Genomic DNA, 19,629 nt, shown 5'->3' with positions numbered 1-19,629 from the left:
AGTGGATAGCCCAGAAAGATGGAGATGATAGGAACCTGGAATATATGGTCAGAAAAGCTGTGGGTAGTAAAAAGAGACAATATTGACAAATAGCATAGCAGCAGGGTTGCTCCTGCTTTTTTGGAGCACACATCAAGATACAGGGTACCCTAGATGGAAGACAAGATCTTTAAGGATTTAGTAATTGTCTTGTTGACTTTTAGTCTTACTTTGCTATCTTATTCCTTGCTTTGAAATGGGAATTTTTATCATGTACTATTGTATGCTAGAAATATGTAAATTCATTTTTTTTATTTTGAAAAAAAACAACAACAACAGTAACTCTTAGCTCCTAGCTAGTTGGAGAGATGAATGGAGGTGGAAGTTTTAGTTGAAGAATTGAAGAAAAATAACTAACTGAAGTGGGCCTTTGAAAGATGTATTTTGTTTGTCTCTGGCTTCTTTTAATTCTTTCTTTCCTTCCTTCCCCCTTCCTTCCTTCCCCCTTCCTTCCTTCCCTATCTCCTTTCTTCCTTCATTCCTTCCTCTCTTCCTTCTAGCCTTCCTTCTCTCCTTCCTCCCTTCCCTCCCTCCCTTCTCTTCCTCCTCCTTTTCCCCCACCTGTCTCCTCACCTCTCTCTGTTTCTTGCTCCTTCCTGGCTGCTATAAGCTGAGAATTTTGTTTTACAGTGTCCTCATGTCCTATCATAATGTTTTACCTCACTAAAGGCACGAAAATAATGCAGCCAGGTGACCATGGTCTAAAAACTCAAATTGTGAACCAAAATAAATCATTCTATTTTAAGTTGGTTTTCCAGTATTTTTGTCCCCATGCTGGAAATATGACTAATACACACTCCTCTAGAACTTAACTTGCCTTTGAATACCCCGGGAGGGTGGGTGGGGGGGTAGGGCCCGGAGTCTAGTGGTAGAGATGGGAGGACAGGGATGATAGAGGAAAAACAAAGGAGGAGGCAACAATGTTTGATAAGAAATGTACTCATTACCTTGCTCATGTAATTGTAACCCCTCTGTACGGTATTTTCACAATAAAAACTTATTATAAAAAGAAATTAAGGATGTATGATGAGCTTATTTATAGGTTGCATAGGTTGCATAAAACTTTAGTCATACTGGCCATACTACAAAGAGTTTTATCCTCCTCAAACCTGTCATTAAATAAGGTCATTAAATAAGGTCTTAAAACTACCACATAGTGTTCTCAAATCTGTCTGGTGCAGTTCAGTGAATTCTTTGTGTGGCTCACACCTGTAATCTCATCTACTTGGGATGAAGAGGTAGGAGGATTATGATTCTATGACAGAATGAACAAAAGCAATGTGAGACTGTATCTGAAACGCCAACTAAAAGCACTAAGGCTACAGGCATGGTTCAAGAGACAGAATGCATGTCTAGCAACTGTGAAGCCCTAGGTTCAATCTCAAACATTAAAGAAAAAGGGTATACATAGAATATATAAAACCATAGAATTAAGGTTAGAAATTCAAGAATGAATCGCAATCTACTCAATAGCTGAGGGATCTCAGATGGTTTGATTAACCTAAATGTCTCCTCATTTTGATGTCTACTATTTTAATATCTGGCTTACTCAAGATGCAACTTTATTTTCATTTTGTTGCTAGCATATCCCATATAATGTAGGGAGGAAATTTTTCCACCTGAGCTAGAGAAAAGATGTGAGAGCCAGGGTTCTAAGATCAGGCCAAGAATGTTAAACAGGAAATTTTAAAGTAGACAAAATACTTCAATATAAATTCATGCACTCCACTAAAAACTGCCCAGATGATACTTCTGAGGTACTGAGAACACTGCCAGAAAGGTATAACATAAGCAGATAGCTCTGGGTTGTATTCAACTTGCAGGGGAAGAAACTTACCTTCACATTTAAGGCCCTGACGCACCAGCCCCCACAGCATTTCTCCACAATGATCACAGAATGCTGGAGCTCGATATGAATGAACAAAGAGAGCATGTGGACGAATCTGGAAGTCTTCAAAGGTGGCAGAAGCTGTAGAAACAATAATGTTCAAAAAGAGATTGGATGGATTTGCTATTCTGTAAATAGGAAGAGAACAAGATAATTAGTCTGGGAATATGTACTCTTGGTACATCTGGGGAAGAAAAGAGGCAACATGATCTGGTCTTTCAGTCATTAATTTGTATGCTTCCCACCCCAGTTTCAATGGTGGCTGAGCATCACTCTGCCCTTGCTGTCTGTTGATATGTTAGACCACCTCGAAATAGTGAAAATGCTAGAAAAAAGCATGAATAAAGGGATGACACAATGTAGTTGACAAATACTTGATAGTAGTTGAAAATACTTTGTCTTTTTTTCTTTCATAAATAGATCAGCAAGATATTCAAAACTATTAATAAAACAAAAAAGTTGATGAATTGAATTTGGACAGATCTGAAAGTAACATATCTGAGCACAATCACAAAGAGAGTCATTAAAAGGGCAAGATAAAATTGCTTCCATCACAGCAGCATGTTTTAGGGGAGATAGAAGTCTTGAGCAATAAAAACAAACACTAAACCCATGCCTTAGCAATAACATGGCATCTTCATCACCAATTCACCAAAAAGAAGGATTTAATATACACATTGATAAACTGAGAAATATACTTCTATAAACTACATTCATACTAGATGCACATTTTATTTCTTTTTTTATTTTATTGTAAAGATGCGGTACAGAGGGGTTAAAGTTATATGAGTAAGATAATTATATTTCTTGTCAAGCATTGTTACCCCCTCCTTTTTTTTCTCCTACTATCCCTTCTATCCCCCACCTCTCTCACTCCTCCCCGTCCCCCTGAAGTTGTAAAGTTCATTTCCAACATAGAAATTTGTGAGTATCACAATGGGTCATCCTGTATCTTATTTCAGCATTTTGTTATTCCCCTTGCTCTCCGACATTTTATTTCTTATTACTGCTGATATTCTAAGGTGCTCTGAAAGACTATGGAAACATATTGTTCCAGTTTTATTTTTCCAAATGATATTTTATTACATTATAAAAATGGTTTTTACTTTTGCTGTGGTTGATCAAATCAAGATATAGATAGATAGATAGATAGATAGATAGATAGATAGATAGATAGATAGATAGATAGATAGATATGAATGACTGAAAGGCACCCCTCAAGCAGGATCCCAGTTACAGCAGATAAGTCTGAAAGAATCTTATCTCAAGTTAACTAGCAGATAGCTGGAACTAGAGGTGTGGTCCAAGTGGTAGAACTTGCAGCCTAAGAGAAAAAAGCCAAATGAGAAAGTGAAGCCCTGAGTTCAAGCCCTACTATAGGCACAAAACAAAATGTCCCAAATGCCCAAAACGATAAACAAACAAGGCATAAGTCTTCTCTCAAAGTTCTAATGAACAGTGGTGCAAACTCCCAGGCTCTGTACATAGGGGTGCCTAAAGCTGAGGCTCACATTAGAGCAGAAGACACTTATTGTCAGTCATCTGAATAGGAAAGAATCTTGGCCGTTATCCAAAAGATATCTAGTGTAATCACTGTAAACTTTGTCTTCAAATACATACAAAAAGAAGGTTTGGCTAAGTAGGTCTTCTCCAGTCCCTTAACACTTAAACACAATCATGTTACAAACAGAGCTCTATAAACTTCATCCGATTTCATTCCCAGAGAATTTGATGGGAAATGCCTTGCTATCCTTTCTCTTCCTCCTTGATAGAAATGAGCTTGGGAAATGGCATATTTAATTCCACACATGTAGATTAAAAGATTATGGACAATGCTTTTGAACAAATCAGAAAAAAAAAAAGGTGTGATTTGTGTACCAAACATGTTCTTTGGTGATTTGGTCAAAATGTGTCTAAATTTGTAGAATGTTAAATTCTTTTAAAAATCAAGTTCTCAAACACAGGAACAAAAATTGCTCTTAAAATATTAGAGAGAATGGCCACTTTGTGCCCATTAACCCTTAACCTCTCCCATCATCCTCGAGTCATTCCTCAGGCCCAAACAACTATGACAATACTATGACAGTAATTAGTTGAATAATTATTGTAGTTTTCAAACTAAGGAAGACTAAAATTTGACAATACAAATACTGCTGCAATCAAACATTTTTGAATTAATCAAGAAGAATATAAATAATTAAACTACAGGTTTTTAATGACACTCCCCCCCTAATTTATGTCATGTAAATTTGTTTTTACTTCAGCTTTGGAAAGGGATTAACATTCCAAAGCAGTCAGCATTCTTGACTTCTGTTTAAATGCCATATTTCTAAAGTTCAATTTTAATATTCTCCCGTTAATTTTAGAATAATTAAAGAGATTTTTAAAAGAAAACTACCAAGATTGGTAAGGTTTTACATGCATTTGAAATCAAAGCACAACATCTATTCATTATGAATTTACCTACTCTGCACCCTGGGGGCCTCCGCATTGGCTGAGTACATGCATGCAGTCTCACCTAATCACAAAATTGCACTTCAGAGATAATCACTCTGCACAGGAAAACAAAGTGAATGCTATAATTCCATTTCATTTAAGTTTTGAAATCAAAATGGACAGACAAGAATAGGAATATTAAAGTGTCTAGAGATTCCAAGTAGGGAACAATGTGCTATCTGTCAGTCTGTCATCATCAATCAGACGACCTAAATTAAAACCATATGACAGGGCAACAAACTAAATACAATGGGCCCCTTACACTGGTATTTGTGTCTCTTTGATTTGCTCTATTCACAGTCTATTGTTACACTCCAGTGTGCAGGAGAGGAGAAAATGACATGCTTTCCTTAGTCATTGAGCAGTTGAAACAGGTAATTGAACCAAAAACACTAATATAATCAGTAGTTCTTTTAATGTTCATTACAAATTGTGGCACAAAATGGAGTAAACTGGTTAGCAGTACAGAAGAAATGAGCCTTCTGAAGCAAAATAAATAATCTTTGGAGGTCAAAATTATTTGCATAATAAAATAAAATAATGTTAGATCTTCCGAGGTTTTCAGTAATTTTTTTTACTGGAAATTTTTGGCAATTTGAGAAGAGCATTAACTCTTTCTGGTTATGCAAATTGAAGGAGTTTGTGGTTTAAGTATCCAAATCTCATTCAATTTTCTACAAGTAAATTAGGAAGAAGATATTAATATTATTAACACCACCACCACGATCACCATCATCATCATCATCTCATTTTACAGATGAGAAAACTAAGCCTCAGAAATTAAGATACTACTCAAGGTAACATACAATCTGGACTCAGCTAGTGTTGCCATAATAGAATCATGTAAACTAGCAGCTGCTATGATTCAATTTATCATATTTCTTTGGACATTATTCCTTGAATTATAGCTAGGCAAAGTGACTCATGCTTGTACTTATTAGTAATTACTCTGAAGGCTGAGATTAAGAGTAAGGCAACTGTAGGCAAGCTCAAGCAAAAGATTTTGAGTGCCTATTTCAACCAACAAAAAGATGGGAATGGGGGCACATGCTTGTCATTTCATTTATGTGGGAAGAATACATAGTATTCATTCATTGTGATGCAGGCTGGCCAAGGTAAAAAGCAAGACCTTATTTTAAAAAATTACCAGAGCAGCCAGGTGCCAGTGGCTCATGCCTGTAAACCTAGCTAATCAGGAGGCTGAGTTCTGAGGATCGTGGTTCAAAGCCAGCCCGGGCAGGAAAGTCTGTGAGACTCTTACCTTCAATAAACCACTAGAAAACTGGAAGTAGCGCTGTGGCTCAAGGGGTAGAGTGCTTGCCTTGAGCTGAAGAGCCCAGAGTTCAAGCCCCATGACAGACAAAAAAAAATTACCAGAGCAAAAAGGGCTAGAGGCATGGCTCAAATAGTAGAGTATCTACCTTCCATTGCTACTAAATATAATACATCACCCTTTGTAACATGTGCTTTTACTTCAGATACATTAAAATTATTAGGAAAGGAAAATTTCTATGAAATAAAGCATAGGATAATATTATTTCAATTCACGATTTATAACATGGCTCTATATTTTGAAATCTACCCCTCAAAATAAATTGGAATTAGAAATAAAGATGGTAAATGAAAGGAACCCCAAGATAGGGAGGTTTTATCTTTGTTGCTGTTGTTTTTAATGTATTTATAATGTACCATATAATTTTTTTTGTTTCTTTTCTATGTTCTTCCCCCATGGTATAACCCCTGTTTTCACTGTATTTGATTCCGGTGCCCTGCATCTTGTATATACATTTTTCTAATTTGGGGGAGGGGAAGGGAAATAACAAAAAGCTGAAATAAGGATACAGATTGACCCATTGTAACAATGAGATGTACAAGACACTACATTGTAAACGAACTTTACAACTTGGGGGAGGGGAAGAGTTGGGGAGGTGGGGAAAGAAGGAATGGTAGGGGAAAAACAAAGGAAGGGGTAACCATGCTCCATAGGAAATGTACTCATTACCTTACTCATGTAACTGTAACCCCTCTGTACAGTATTTTTTACAATAACAATGTATATTTAAAAAAAAAAAAACAATGGTTAGGTTCTGAAACTTTAACAACTCAATGGCAATCCACAGTTTAAAACCAGATGGATCTTTTAGTCTGGAGGAGAAGCATTACCAATCAACTCAAAGCAAAACATTTTGAAGCTTTCCATAGCTGTGAAGATTTGTGGTGGGACCATTTGTTGTTCTTCTTCCTTATCAGCTGGACTACTGAAAGTATCTTTTCATTCCAGTCAGTACTCCCTCTACTCATTACATCATCTTGATGCAAATAACCTCACATTCTTCACCTTCTACCAGTCATTGACATACACAGAACAGATATGCATCTATCATTTTTGGTTGCTTGACAGCTTCTGCTGGTGGAGTGATCACTCGCAATTGTGAATATCACAAATTATCAAAATCTTCTTCATATTGATTTTTAATATTCTTCTGTAATGTCTGGTCAATAGCCATGGGTTCAAACATTTAGAACTGAGACATTTTCATGTTTTTCCAAAGTCAATTTATATAAGCCAAACAATCCTAATAACTTGAAGGATATAGTTAATTGATGTCATGTGCTACTAATATATCTTAAAATATACTAGGTTATAGTGCCTATTAGAAATAGAAGAATGACTAAGGAGTGGTATCTTGTTGAGTTAATAGTCCAAAGAGAAATAATAGGCCCATAAAATATATTATAATTACAGGAATGGAAATCTAAAAGAAAGGATGTCTGAGTCTATTAAAGCAAAGGGGCTCTCCATGGGACCCTGAAGGATGAAAAGTGTTTCAAAAAGCACCCCACGGGATCAGGGAAGGACAGCATTGTTACGTAGTCCAACTTTCTGTAATGATAAGGAATTTGTAATATCATCTACTTTTTTTCTTTTTGACAATTATTTTGGCTTCTTGATACTTCATCTGTGGCATACTGTGAGAGAATCAGAAAGGATAAGAGAATTGTTCTGAAAGAAGGTCACAGTGATGGTAGGTCACCTCCCACAAGATGTGCCACAGCTATAACAGTTCTGTGATCTGTTTCTGCTCTACTCCCTGCACCCGTGCACAGAGGTGTCTCCAAGACATTTTTGTAACAAAGTCTTCCCTTCCTCTTGTAACCAACCACTGCTCAAATTAATTTCATATTTTAAAATTTTCTTGTATCTGGAACCGAGAGAAAGAAAGACCCCACAGCTGTCCAACAACAATAACACTGAATGAATTCTTGTTGAGGCAACTTGTACTAGCACTTTGCAGATACTAGAGGAAACAAAGAAGGAAATCTCCCATTTTGCCTTACCATCTGATCAGAAAAACATTAGTGAGGCGCAACAGTGTGGGCTGAGGGTGGGGGAAAGACTGGCTATGGAGTATATCATGACAGCAAAGAGAACCATTATGTATAACATGAATTTAGAGATGCTAACCAGGCTTTTCAGAAACTTCTGCAAAATTCAAAGAATATGAAAAAAGACTTAAAAATAACTATAAAGCAAACAAACAGAAAAATGGCTCTAAGAAGACTAAGAAGGTATCAAAAGTCAGATTGGAACAGAGTAGTTACCACAAAAATAAGCAGCTATCCCAATAAGGAGGAAAATGGATGGTAACTAAATTAAAATGATGTGACTACCCAGGGAGCAGACAGGCTCCTCTTCAGAGACAGGAAGAGAGAACATGTCAGTAAGACAGGGGCCATACAAAATCAAGTTAAATTCACCAAAGCGACTTTGGCAGAAACACTCCCCAAGAGAACCAGAAGAAGGAAAAGGTTTACATGTAGAAAAGGCCTTCCAGCTGTCTTTTATGTAGAAAGAAAGATAGAAATAGAGGCCAGGCCCACAGAATATAATAATTTACTGCTCACAGAGAGACAAAATGAGCTGAACTATTGAATTGTAATTTGTTTTTCTCTTTTCTAGAAAAGAGACCATGTTTTTTTTTATTGTTGTTTTTTTAAAGAAGAAATAAAATATGCTCAAGAAAAAAATAAAGTATGAAGGACAGATTATCTAAGATGTAAGGACTTGAAATGATTTTCAATAGTCCCAAATAAAATATAAATGAGGGCTCAACAATTTGATTCAAATCATAAGCAAACACCTACTTCTATTTTTGTTTGATTTATTGAATTTTTATAAAGTTCTCTTATGAGAATTAAAAAGTATTCTAATAAAATGTGAGTTGAATCAGAGGGTAGTAAAGATATTTAGCCCTACTTAATATAAAAACATTCTGTAAAAAGTTAACATTTCAAACTATGTAGTGCTTGTATGAGACAAAGGAGAGAGCAACAGGACAGAATTGGTAATACAGTAATCTATCCTATGTATAAGTTTAAAATATAAAAGGATATATAATAGACTGATGAGGAAGCACCATTTAAAAATACCTAGTATCAGTTAATTACATTATTAAATTATTAATTTATTACATTAATGTATAAAAAGTCTGAAACCAGTAACAATTAGTAATTTGGGGAAAAACAAATTAGAACCTTATCTTGTATCTTAAATAATTACCACATGAGTTAAAAAGTTAAACTGAACAGGGCTGGGAGGGTGGCTCAGTGGTAGAGCGCTTGCCTTGCATGCCTGAGGCCGATTCCTCATGCCTGGGTTCGATTCCTCAGCACCACATAAGCAAAAAGAAAAAAGCCAGAAGTGGCGCTGTGGCTCAAGTGGTAGAGTGCTAGCCTTGAGCTGAAGAGCTGAGGGACAGCGCCCAGGCCAAGAGTTCAGGCCCCACGACCAGACCTCACCAAAAAAAAAAGTTAAACAGAACATACAAAACTATAGAAAGCATAGAAGAGAACAAAGTGAACCTTAGTAAGCTTCTGGAGAAAAAAAAAAGGAGGTAACATGTAGTGAGGAAGTGTCAGTAGAATGATCATGGAGTGGAGGCTACTGGTTGACTTGCCCAAGTGCCATGTAATAGTATCTTTTACACGACACGATTACAAAAGGTTCATTTATTAATAATTATATATTTGAGGTCACAAAAATCTAATTATGTTTAGTGCTTTCCGGTGTATAGCACATAATTACTAACATTTGTGGAACGATTTCTATGCATTGTTAGGTACCAGGCACGTAGGGGATGAGACTTTAAAAAAAAATAAAGAAGCCGGGCGCTGGTGGCTCACGCCTGTAATCCTAGCTACTCAGGAGGCTGAGATCTGAGGATCGCGGTTCAAAGCCAGCCCGGGCAGGAAAGACTGTGAGACTCCTATCTCCAATAAACCACCAGAAAACCGGAAGTGGCGCTGTAGCTCAAGTGGTAGAGCACTGGTCTTGAGCTGAAGAGCTGAGGGACAGCGCCCAGGCCCAGAGTTCAAGCCCCACGACCGAAAAAAAAAATCTAAAAAAAAATAAAGAAAATACACATCCATTTCCTGCTCGTAAAAAAAAAATCTTCTTTGCATTTCCCTCCTCCTCATTTTCCGAAACCAGAGGCAGGCAGAAGGGTTGTAGGAGTATACTGATGGTAACCCTGAAATTTGGGATCCACATATGAACCCAGAGAGTTGCAATAAATATCTAAGGATCCTTTATTTCTTTCCTCGGATATGGAGCTGGGTTTATAGCTACCATAGAAGTCAGCTTTACAAACATCAATGCCTCTTTCCAGAAGAGGCCACAGCATAGAAAAGTTGTAAAATATACATAATTATGATTTTTTTGCTAAAACTTTGTTTTGAGAAACTATTATTTGTATAAATTATTAAGATGTGTGGGATTTTGTTGGTAGAAAAATTATTGTAAAAATTTCAACAAAATTGATAATAAATAAGCTGTATAAGCTTTTTTCCAAACTCTTCTCCAGGAGCAGCACTTAAACTTGGGATGTTAATAGAACAGGAGACAGGTTAAAAAGAGCAGGGGCCGGAGATACCAAATAAGAAATAATAATAAACCATTTCTGTAGTTACAATAATAAAATGCTGCCAATTATTATTTGCCAATTATAATATATGAATTTAAAATAGTTTTCAAACAGAACATTACATAACTAAAGAAAGACAAGAATGAAATGTAATTATTTTATGCCATCTATCTCTATACTGAGATGTTGGCCACAATATTCTGTTCAACATCATCTTAACTTCAAACATTACAGGTGCATGTTTCTCTCTTCCACACAAATCTTGTTGACTTGTACACAGCTAATTTTCATCTAGCTAACTCCTACCCATCTATACTGTTCTCTTCTCTGTTCCCATCCTCTTGGTACATTTCTGTTCTGGAATGAAACCTGTCACTGTATACTGCCACCCTTCATCATTTTGTCATTCACAGCTGATAGATTGCTGGAGGGCAGAGACGACAATGTCTCTGAGCTTATATACAAATTAAAGCAATCAATGAATCTTCAAGGAAGAATTATCAAGCCTTTACACATCAGTTACCTACAACTCAAAGTTTCTGTATTTTATTTAATCATGGCAATATGTAACTATAGTATTTCAAATTCAAAAGCAAAGCTCACCAGAGACACAATTTGGATCTATTTTGAAAGGTTTCTCCAATGTTTTTAAGAGATATAGTTGTTTACATCATCTGGCCCTAATGGCAGATGAATATAGGGAATGTTGAAAACCATGAACACAATTCTAGAGCAGCCTTGAGCTGAAATTCTGGTTATAGCAAATGGCTGATGATGGATAAGGAACTTTTTTTTGCTTTTTTCTTTTCTTCTTTTGTCTGTCTTGAGGTTTGAACTGAAGGCATAGGCACTGTCTCTGAACTTTTTTCCCTCAAGACTAGCACTCTACCACTTTGAGCCACAGCTCCACTTCCTTGGATAAGGATCTTCATTTCTCTCAACTTGATGTGCAACTCTACAGAAGTTGCATAGTGAAACACCTCATTAGGCCACGAGGACAAAAAGGGATTGGCATAGTTCTTGGAATATTGGTGGAACCATCACAAACATTAGCAAAATGATTGAGTATAGTCTTTAAAGCCAAGACCTAAGTGTGAATTCCAGTAATTAATATTGTTCATAATAATATTGCCATGATCATCAATACTAAGGGTGGGAATATTGCTTTTAAGTTTGTTGCCAAGCAAGGATACTTAAAAACTACGAGCTTTAAAACCTACTATTTTTTGTTGCTTTACTTCATAAAGGGTATGTTTCCACTGTAGAGGAAATTGCTTTTCTATTCACTGTTCTGGTTAACACTAATTAAATGAAGCTAGGTCCATAGGGCTATGTCTAGTTCCTTCTCTAATATGAATCAATTAACAGTTGGGAATTGCAATGGGGAAAGAAGGGTCACCATATCCTGATGTGACTGAATGACAAATGCCACAGCTGGAAAGAGATTAGAGAGCATCTCAGGTCAAGAAAGAATGTAAATGGCTGCCCCATGTGTCTAACATAGAGGAAAAAGAAAATTAAGTAAAAATGTCATGGAGTCAAATTCTAGCTAATGAGTGCAAACTCTGCAGGCACCCTAAATAGAGGGAAAGAAAGGTCAAGTCTGTTTCTCAGAAAGCTCTATGGTGTACAAGAGACTTTATACCTTTAAAAGGATAATGACCTAATTTACATGCAGAACACCAGCATACAAATTACCTTTTAGACTTTTTATAAAAGGCGGGTAGACAAAGACTACATACAGCATTATATAGACATGATCTGAGAGGCAGCAGGGTTTCTGAGGACAAATGGCATACTGTGGTCAAATACATTTATTTGCATATAGAGACACCAAGATTTTATATTCCTTCTTCAAGTTTCTTAGTTTCCCTGTAATTTCCTTAACAAACATTATGATGTTTTCTTTTTGTGATCTATGAACACAAAACTCTTGTAAGCTATGAAATCTGCTAGGCATTCCTACTCCAGAAGAAGAAAGAATCCAACAGTTGTTCAATCCAGTGTCATTGCTGCTGTGCCAGCAGGACCTGGGTGCAGGGGTTGTTTTGCCTATGGGTAAAGAAGTGGTTCTGACTATAACTCAGGGACACAGAGAAGGGAGAAAGAGGGGCTCTTTTTATGAAAGAACAGATTGACTGATTAAGTTGGTTCACTGGTTCATTACGATAAAATAGCTTTATGAATAAAAAATTCAAGGTTCTGAAACACACTTTAATGTAAAATTCATCACATTTTGTACACAGACTGTGTAGCAAAGACCACAACTGAGATAGAGAACAACTCTATTCTTGCCCCCAAGTTTCCTTTTCTTCCTCCCCATCCCCTGCAACCATGGATTTATTTCATGTCTCTCTTCCAATATATCACATACATGTAGCCTTTGATTCTAGCTTCTTTCGCTACAGTGCTTTTGAAAGCCATCTATACTGAATGTGCATCTGTAGTCTAACCCTTTGATTGCTGAATTGTGTTTATTTTGATCCATTTACCAGCTAATTCCTTTCTGTAGGAGTCACCATCTGTCTATTTGCCAGAATATGAAAGCAGAGGGTCAGTTTGGATTTGAGGAGGTAGAGATGAAGAAACCAGAGCAGCAGGTACTGAGGGAAAGGTGAATCAAGAGAGCATCAGGTTCAAGAAAAAGAGGTGGAGATAGACTGGAATATGGTTTCTACAGGGTCTGCCTGAAAACTTTGTTGTTAACAACTGCGACTTTCAGGCTGGAAGGTGGCTCAGTGGTAGAGTGCTTGCCTTGCATGCTTGAGGCTCTGGGTTCAATTCCTCATCACCACATAAGCAGAAAAAGCTGGAAGTGGCTCAGTGGCTCAAGTGGTAGAGTGCTAGCCTTGAGCTGAAGAGCTAAGAGTCAGTGCCCAGGCCCAGAGTTTAGGCCCCATAACCAAAAAACAAAACAAAAAAAAATAAACCCACAAACAAACAAAAAACAACCTATTGCTTTCTTATTTTACAAAAACTGATCTGCTAATTCATTCATTTACTCCTATTTATTGTGTGGTGTTTGAACCTAAGACTTTTCACATGCTAGGCAAGCCACTTGCCACTGAATTCTATCCTCAGCACCTTTAAAACATGGCACAAAACTAAGAACGTAATAAAAATATAACTGAATAAACTTACAGACAGGACAAAGGGTACAGGAATGAAAAATAACAGTGACTATATGGAATAAACCAAAGGGAAAAAGGAAAAAAGAAATAGCTGCAAACAGTACAACAGAAAAGCAGCAACTCTTGCTTCTACTTCCTGGGGTTCACTTTCATAAGCACCATTTTATATAGTCATACCCACATTGCTATTGAGCCACTGTGATCTGTGATCCTTGGCTAATTATTACAAATGAGGGAAAACATGCAGCCTATGTTTCTTTGGGTCTTGATTATTGGCTTAGTGTAGTTTTTTCCAGTCTTTCCATTTCCTTACAAATGGAGCAATGCCATTCTTTCTGATAGAAACATAAAATTCCGTTATTTGCAATAACTAGTATATGTCTGAGTCAAGCAGAAAAGGTCAGATAAGTTGATGTTAGTGGAATGAACCCCAAGATAAGCATTCAAAGTTTTTTCCTTTCATGCAATTGCTTCTATCATATTTATAAGATGATTTCTATGTTGCTTTGTATGTCCCTCCCCCACAGTATAACCCATACTTTCACTGTATTTGATGTTGGTATAATTTATGGAGGGGAAGGAAAAAAGAAATCGTTTAACTAGGAATACAGATGGACCATTACAACAATGAGATGTACAAGTCGTTATGTCGAAAACCGAACTTAACAACTTTGGTGGGGATGGGGAGAGGACCGGGTGGGGGGAGGGGAGGAGTATGGGAAGGGATGGGAAGGGGAAACAAAGAGGAGGCAACAATGCTTGATAAGAAATGCACTCGTTATCTTGTCCATGTAATTGTAACTCCTCTGTACGGTATTCTCACAATTAAAAAAAAAACATAAAATTCCATTGTGTATATATTCCACATTTTCTTGATCCATTCACCTACTGAGGGGCATCTTGGTTGATTCTATACCTTAGCTATGGAAAATAATGCTGTAATGAAGATACTTGTACTGGTAGCTTTAGTGGGGCAGAAACAGTAGGACAAAGGATAAACCAACTCAACAGTGATACTCACTGAGAGACACTAGGTTGGAAATGAACTTTACATTCTGGGGAGAAGGGAGTTGGTGGGAGGGGTGGGGAGGGAGAAAAATGATGGAGTTGGTAACACTATTCAAAAAATAATGTACTCATTACCTTACTTATGTCACTGTAACCCCTTTGTATATCATCTTTTGAATAATTTTTAAGTGAAAAAAGAATATAACTGAAGGGCTGGGAAGGTGGCTCAGTGGTAGAGCACTTGCCTTGCATGCATGAGGCCCTGGGTTCAATTCCTCAGCACCACATAAGCAATAAAGAAAAAAAGCTGGAAGTGGCGCTGTGGCTCCAGTGGTAGAGCACTAGCCTTGAGCTGAAGAGCTGAGGTACAGCGCCCAGGCCCAGAATTCAGACCCCACAAATAGCCCCCCCCAAAAAAAGAATATAACTGAAAACCTTGTCTTACCAGTTCTTCAGATCAAGTTTCCTTCTCAAGATGGAGACATATATTTCCAAATTATTGTTCATAAGTTCAGATAAAAAGTGACTATTTGTACTTTTTGAAAAAGTGGTCTATTTTGCCCACTATTTAGTATACTTTCAATGTACTTAATGCAAAATATCATTTCCTTACAAAATTCAGACTTTTGGGGGCTCTTCTGGAAAGATGAGTGGGATCCACAAAACAAGGATGGGTAGATAAAATAGGATGAGAAGTGAACATAATCAACGTACTCTATGTATAACATGAATGCATTGTTTTCCACAGTTGATATATATATATATATATACACACACACACACAAATAAACTCTTTCAAATAATATATTCTCCTCATAATTATGTCACTCAGCTATAACTGTATGACTTAAATGTTAACCTATGTTTAAGACTGTTTTTAAAACATTGGACAGAATATGACTTTGGGAGTCAGATAGCATGGTCTGGTGTTGCTCTTACCTACTATGAGGCTGCAGAAATTTCCTGCATCACAGTTTTTCTCATCTCTGAAATGACTACAAAAATTGACTCAAAAAAAGTGGTCACAACCATTTAAATGAAAATATTTAAAGTAGAGCGGAATATCTGGTGTAAGAACTATAAATCAAAATACAGAAATCAACTCCAAATGATGACAGGCACATGAACTTTAAGCTACTACTGGAAAACTTAGGGAAAAGACTGGAAGTTATAGGCAGAGCAACAATTTATCTGAATAGGCTTCCCATTGTCCAGTAAATAAGAGGAAGAATGGACAAACAGGACTGTATGTATTAAGTTAAAAATATCAGCACAACAAAAGAAACAATTACCAGAACAAAATACAAACCACAGAATGGGAAACCAGTTATCAATAAAGGATTGATACACAGAATGTATGAAAAACTCATAAAGTTAAACAGCAAAAAATAGTAATAACCCAATTAATAAATGGGCAAATAAACTGAATAGACTTTTTCAGAAGGAGAAACACAAATCACTAATAAACACACAGAAGACTGTTCAACATATTTATCCATAAAGGCAATGTCAACTAAATCTACATTAAGTTTCCATCTCACCCAATTAGAATGGCTATCTTCAAGAAAACAAATAAATGCTGGCAAGAATGTAAACTAGTTATAAACACTATGAAAATCCATGAAGTGTACTCAAAATACTAAAAAAGAGATTTTCCTTATGACCCTATCATACTATTCTTTGAAATACATCTAAATGAATTTAAATCAAAATACAAGAAAGATATGTGCATACCCATGTTTATTGCAGCTCTTTCTGTACAGCCAAACTGTGGAATAGCCTACAGGCCAAACAACAAATGGATGGATTAAAAAAAATACATATATACCATGGAGTATTATTCAGCCAAATGACATTGAAAAACGTATTATTTGAAGGAAAATAGATATAAATGGAAATCATCATGTAGAGTAAGATAAATCAAACTTAAAAAGCCAAACATCTCATTCTGTTGCTCATTTGTAGACTCCAAATGTGGACACCAAACCTAAGTGATGATGATAATAATTAAAAACATGACATTAATGTAATGGTGCAACTGTTGGACTCAGAAGACTCAGAAGAAGGGGGAGGGGAGGGAAGAAGGGAAGAAATGGAAATATAAAAGAGGGGTAAACTTGTTCAAAATACACAATACACATATATAGAATTATCACAAAGAAATGCCCTGATAACTTAAAAAAGTAACTAACTAAAAAATTAAAAATATATTTAATGTGGAGTATAATATTTGCCATTTTGTGAAAGAACACAAAGTATGATAAAAAGATGGTATTCATATTTAAATTTGCATATGTAGGCTTATAATAAGCATTTTTGCACCATTTGTAAAACCTAATTCAAAATATATCATAAAGGAGATGCAAAATTTAAACTCTAGTTCTGAAGAAAATCTCATTGAAATATTTATAAACTTGCTTTAGTAAAAAATTTCTAAGAAACAACAGCAAAAATGGAACTTCTTTTTTAAATCTGGTAAGACCACTAAAATTTTAAATGTCTGGTTTTTGAAAGAGCAAAAAAGTAATAGCTTTTGAGAAAATATTTGGAAAATTCATTTTTGATAAAAGAACTTTATCCAAGACACAAGAAAAATTTAAAGAATATTAAAACAAAGCAAACTACCAAATAAAATGGATATCTTATGGATGGGGATGGGAGGGAAAAACCAGAAGAGAGTGATGGAAGGGGACACATGGTTCAAAAGTAGTCATACTCATTACTGATTCATGTAACTATAACCCTCTGTATATCAACTCTGCAATAACAATAAAAATGTGGTCACATTTTGAAAATGTAATAATTGATAAAAATGCTACATGGATGGCAAATAAGTGTTAAAAGACGCATTGATGAAGGTTCTCTGTGGGTCAGTAGGTTTGTAAAATAGCCTTGGAGCACAATCATCATGTAGGATACTTTTTGAATCATGAACCATTTGGTGTTTTAAGTATGTAACATACAAACCAATATATTAGGGAAGCTACACACTACTGATGGTTATTCCATGAACACAGGCTCTTATAGCTATCCTCTCAGGATAGAAAAAAATTGAAAAAAAATAGAAGTCATACCAATAAGAAAGTTGAAAGATGGAAATGGCGTTGTGGCTCAAGTGGTAGAGTGATAGCCTTGAGCGGAAGAGCTGAGGGATAGCGCCCAGGCCCAGAGTTCAAGCCCCATGACCATGACCATGACCACCACCACCACCACCAACAACAACAACAAAAGAAAGTTGAAAGAACTAATATTGAGAGACTGCCACTTTATAAAGAACTGTTATGCTTTTTCCTTGCTATCAATATCAGTGAGGGAAATGTGTGTGAGTTTCTTTTGAATCTGCTAAGTATAAGATGCAACTGATATTATTATTATTCAAAGTTTCGTCAGATGAAGAGAAGGCAAATCACTACACAGTGAAGTTGAGGTTTGGAGTCGCTTTTAAACTGGACAGTTAGGGCTGGGAAGTTGGCTCAGTGTTAGAGTGCTTGCCTTGCATGCCTGAGGCCCTGGGTTCGATTCCTCAGCACCACATAAGCAAAAAGAAAAAAGCCAGAAGTGATGCTGTGGCTCAAGTGGTAGAGCGCTTGCCTTGAGCTGAAGAGCTGAGGGACAGCGCCCAGGCCCAGAGTTCAAGCCCCACGACCGACAAAAAAAAAAAAAAAATGTCAAGGCATCATTACATGGACTTACATTATTTTTCTCTTTTAAAGTTGTAGATTCTAATTTTTTCCAAAAGAATTTATTGAGAAGCTTTACATTCAGGGAACAAAGTTATACCATTAATTTCATAAGAACCCAAATTCAGATAATTCTGGAGTTGCAACTTTAATATTATAAATTTGGGAATGCAGGGCTTATAGGGCTTATATATATACATCTCAGTAAAGGATAATCACCGTGCCTAGTGAATATTATGGGTTCAAATATCGGCCACATTCTTTCTTTTTTCGGGGGGTAGGAATCAGTTGTGGGGCTTGAACTCTGGGCCTGGGCACTGTCTTTCAGCAATTCAGCTCAAGGCTAGTGCTCTACCACTTAAGCCACAGAGCCACTTGCAGTTTTTCTGAGTGGTTTATTGGAGATAAGTGTCTTACAGACTTTCTTGCCCAGGCTGGCTTTGAACTGAGATCCTCAGATCTCAGCCTTTTGAGTAGCTCAGCCTTCTGAGCCACACCGGCACCCAATTTATTGGCCACGTTCTTACTAGACATATGTATTGTTAATTTTCTTACACTTCCATTTCCAGATTTTGACATTAAAATTTTAATAATTTGTATGATTTATTGGACAAGACTTATTAATTTTATATGTTCTAGAACAGTTTCTGTCAAAGTATTTAGAAGTTTCACCCACAATTATCTGACAAGTGCTCTAATATTTTTATTGGGGGTATAAAGAAGCTAATACATCTTAAACAAATTTCAATTTCTATCAAAATCTGTGGAGGACTGGAAAGAGAGAGGAAAGAGAAGAGGGAGGGGAGAGAAAGAAGACATTTCAATAAATTATGATAATGATGATGATGATGATTATTATTATTATTATTGTCAGTAGTGGCTTGAACTCTGGGCCTGGGTGCTGTCCCTGAGCTCTTCAGCCCAAGGTGAGTGCTCTACCATGAGCCACGACACCACTTCCAGTTTTCTGGTGCTTAACTGGAGTTAAGAGTCTCACAGACTTTCCTGCCCAGGTTGGCTTTGAACCACAATCCTCAGATCTCAGCTTCCTATGTAGGTAGGAATAAAGACATAGTCACTGGCGCCTGGCACAATAAATTCTTATATTCTAAAATATCTGAGTAATCATCTATGACAACAGAGTTTAATATTTTAAGGGAATTAAATTCTCTATCTGATGAAAATAGTGAATTTTCATATAAATATGGAGAATTAAATTAATGCACTATAAATATTTGAATTCTCACATAATTAGCATACATTCTAAATGATAATCCTTTCCCCATCTTAAATCAGAAAATATTACTAGAAATGATAACTAGGTAAATATTACAATAAATCTTAACAGTACAGGACAATTTGTATATTAACTTCCACTTTTAGGTACATTAAAGTGTTCCAAGCACTTTTCAAGTTTGCCTGTTAATCAGAAGGCCACAGAGGAAGACAGAAATCTATGGTTT

General features: G+C 36.3%; 1 protein-coding gene across 1 annotated transcript in view; it reads right to left on the bottom strand.

Annotated features, from left to right (window-relative positions):
* The window catches only part of Prkd1 (protein kinase D1), a 182,699-nt gene that overhangs the window by 96,905 nt on the left and 66,165 nt on the right, over positions 1 to 19,629 (bottom strand). The window contains exon 4 of the mRNA XM_013033449.1: positions 1,877 to 2,008. Within this exon, the coding sequence (XP_012888903.1) occupies positions 1,877 to 2,008 (132 nt within the window). The remainder of the gene's footprint in view (positions 1 to 1,876; positions 2,009 to 19,629) is intronic.

This window comes from Dipodomys ordii, unplaced genomic scaffold (genome assembly GCF_000151885.1).
Source record: "Dipodomys ordii isolate 6190 unplaced genomic scaffold, Dord_2.0 Scaffold168, whole genome shotgun sequence".
NCBI classification, from domain to species: domain Eukaryota; kingdom Metazoa; phylum Chordata; class Mammalia; order Rodentia; family Heteromyidae; genus Dipodomys; species Dipodomys ordii.
This window is presented reverse-complemented; position numbering and strand designations above follow the sequence as displayed.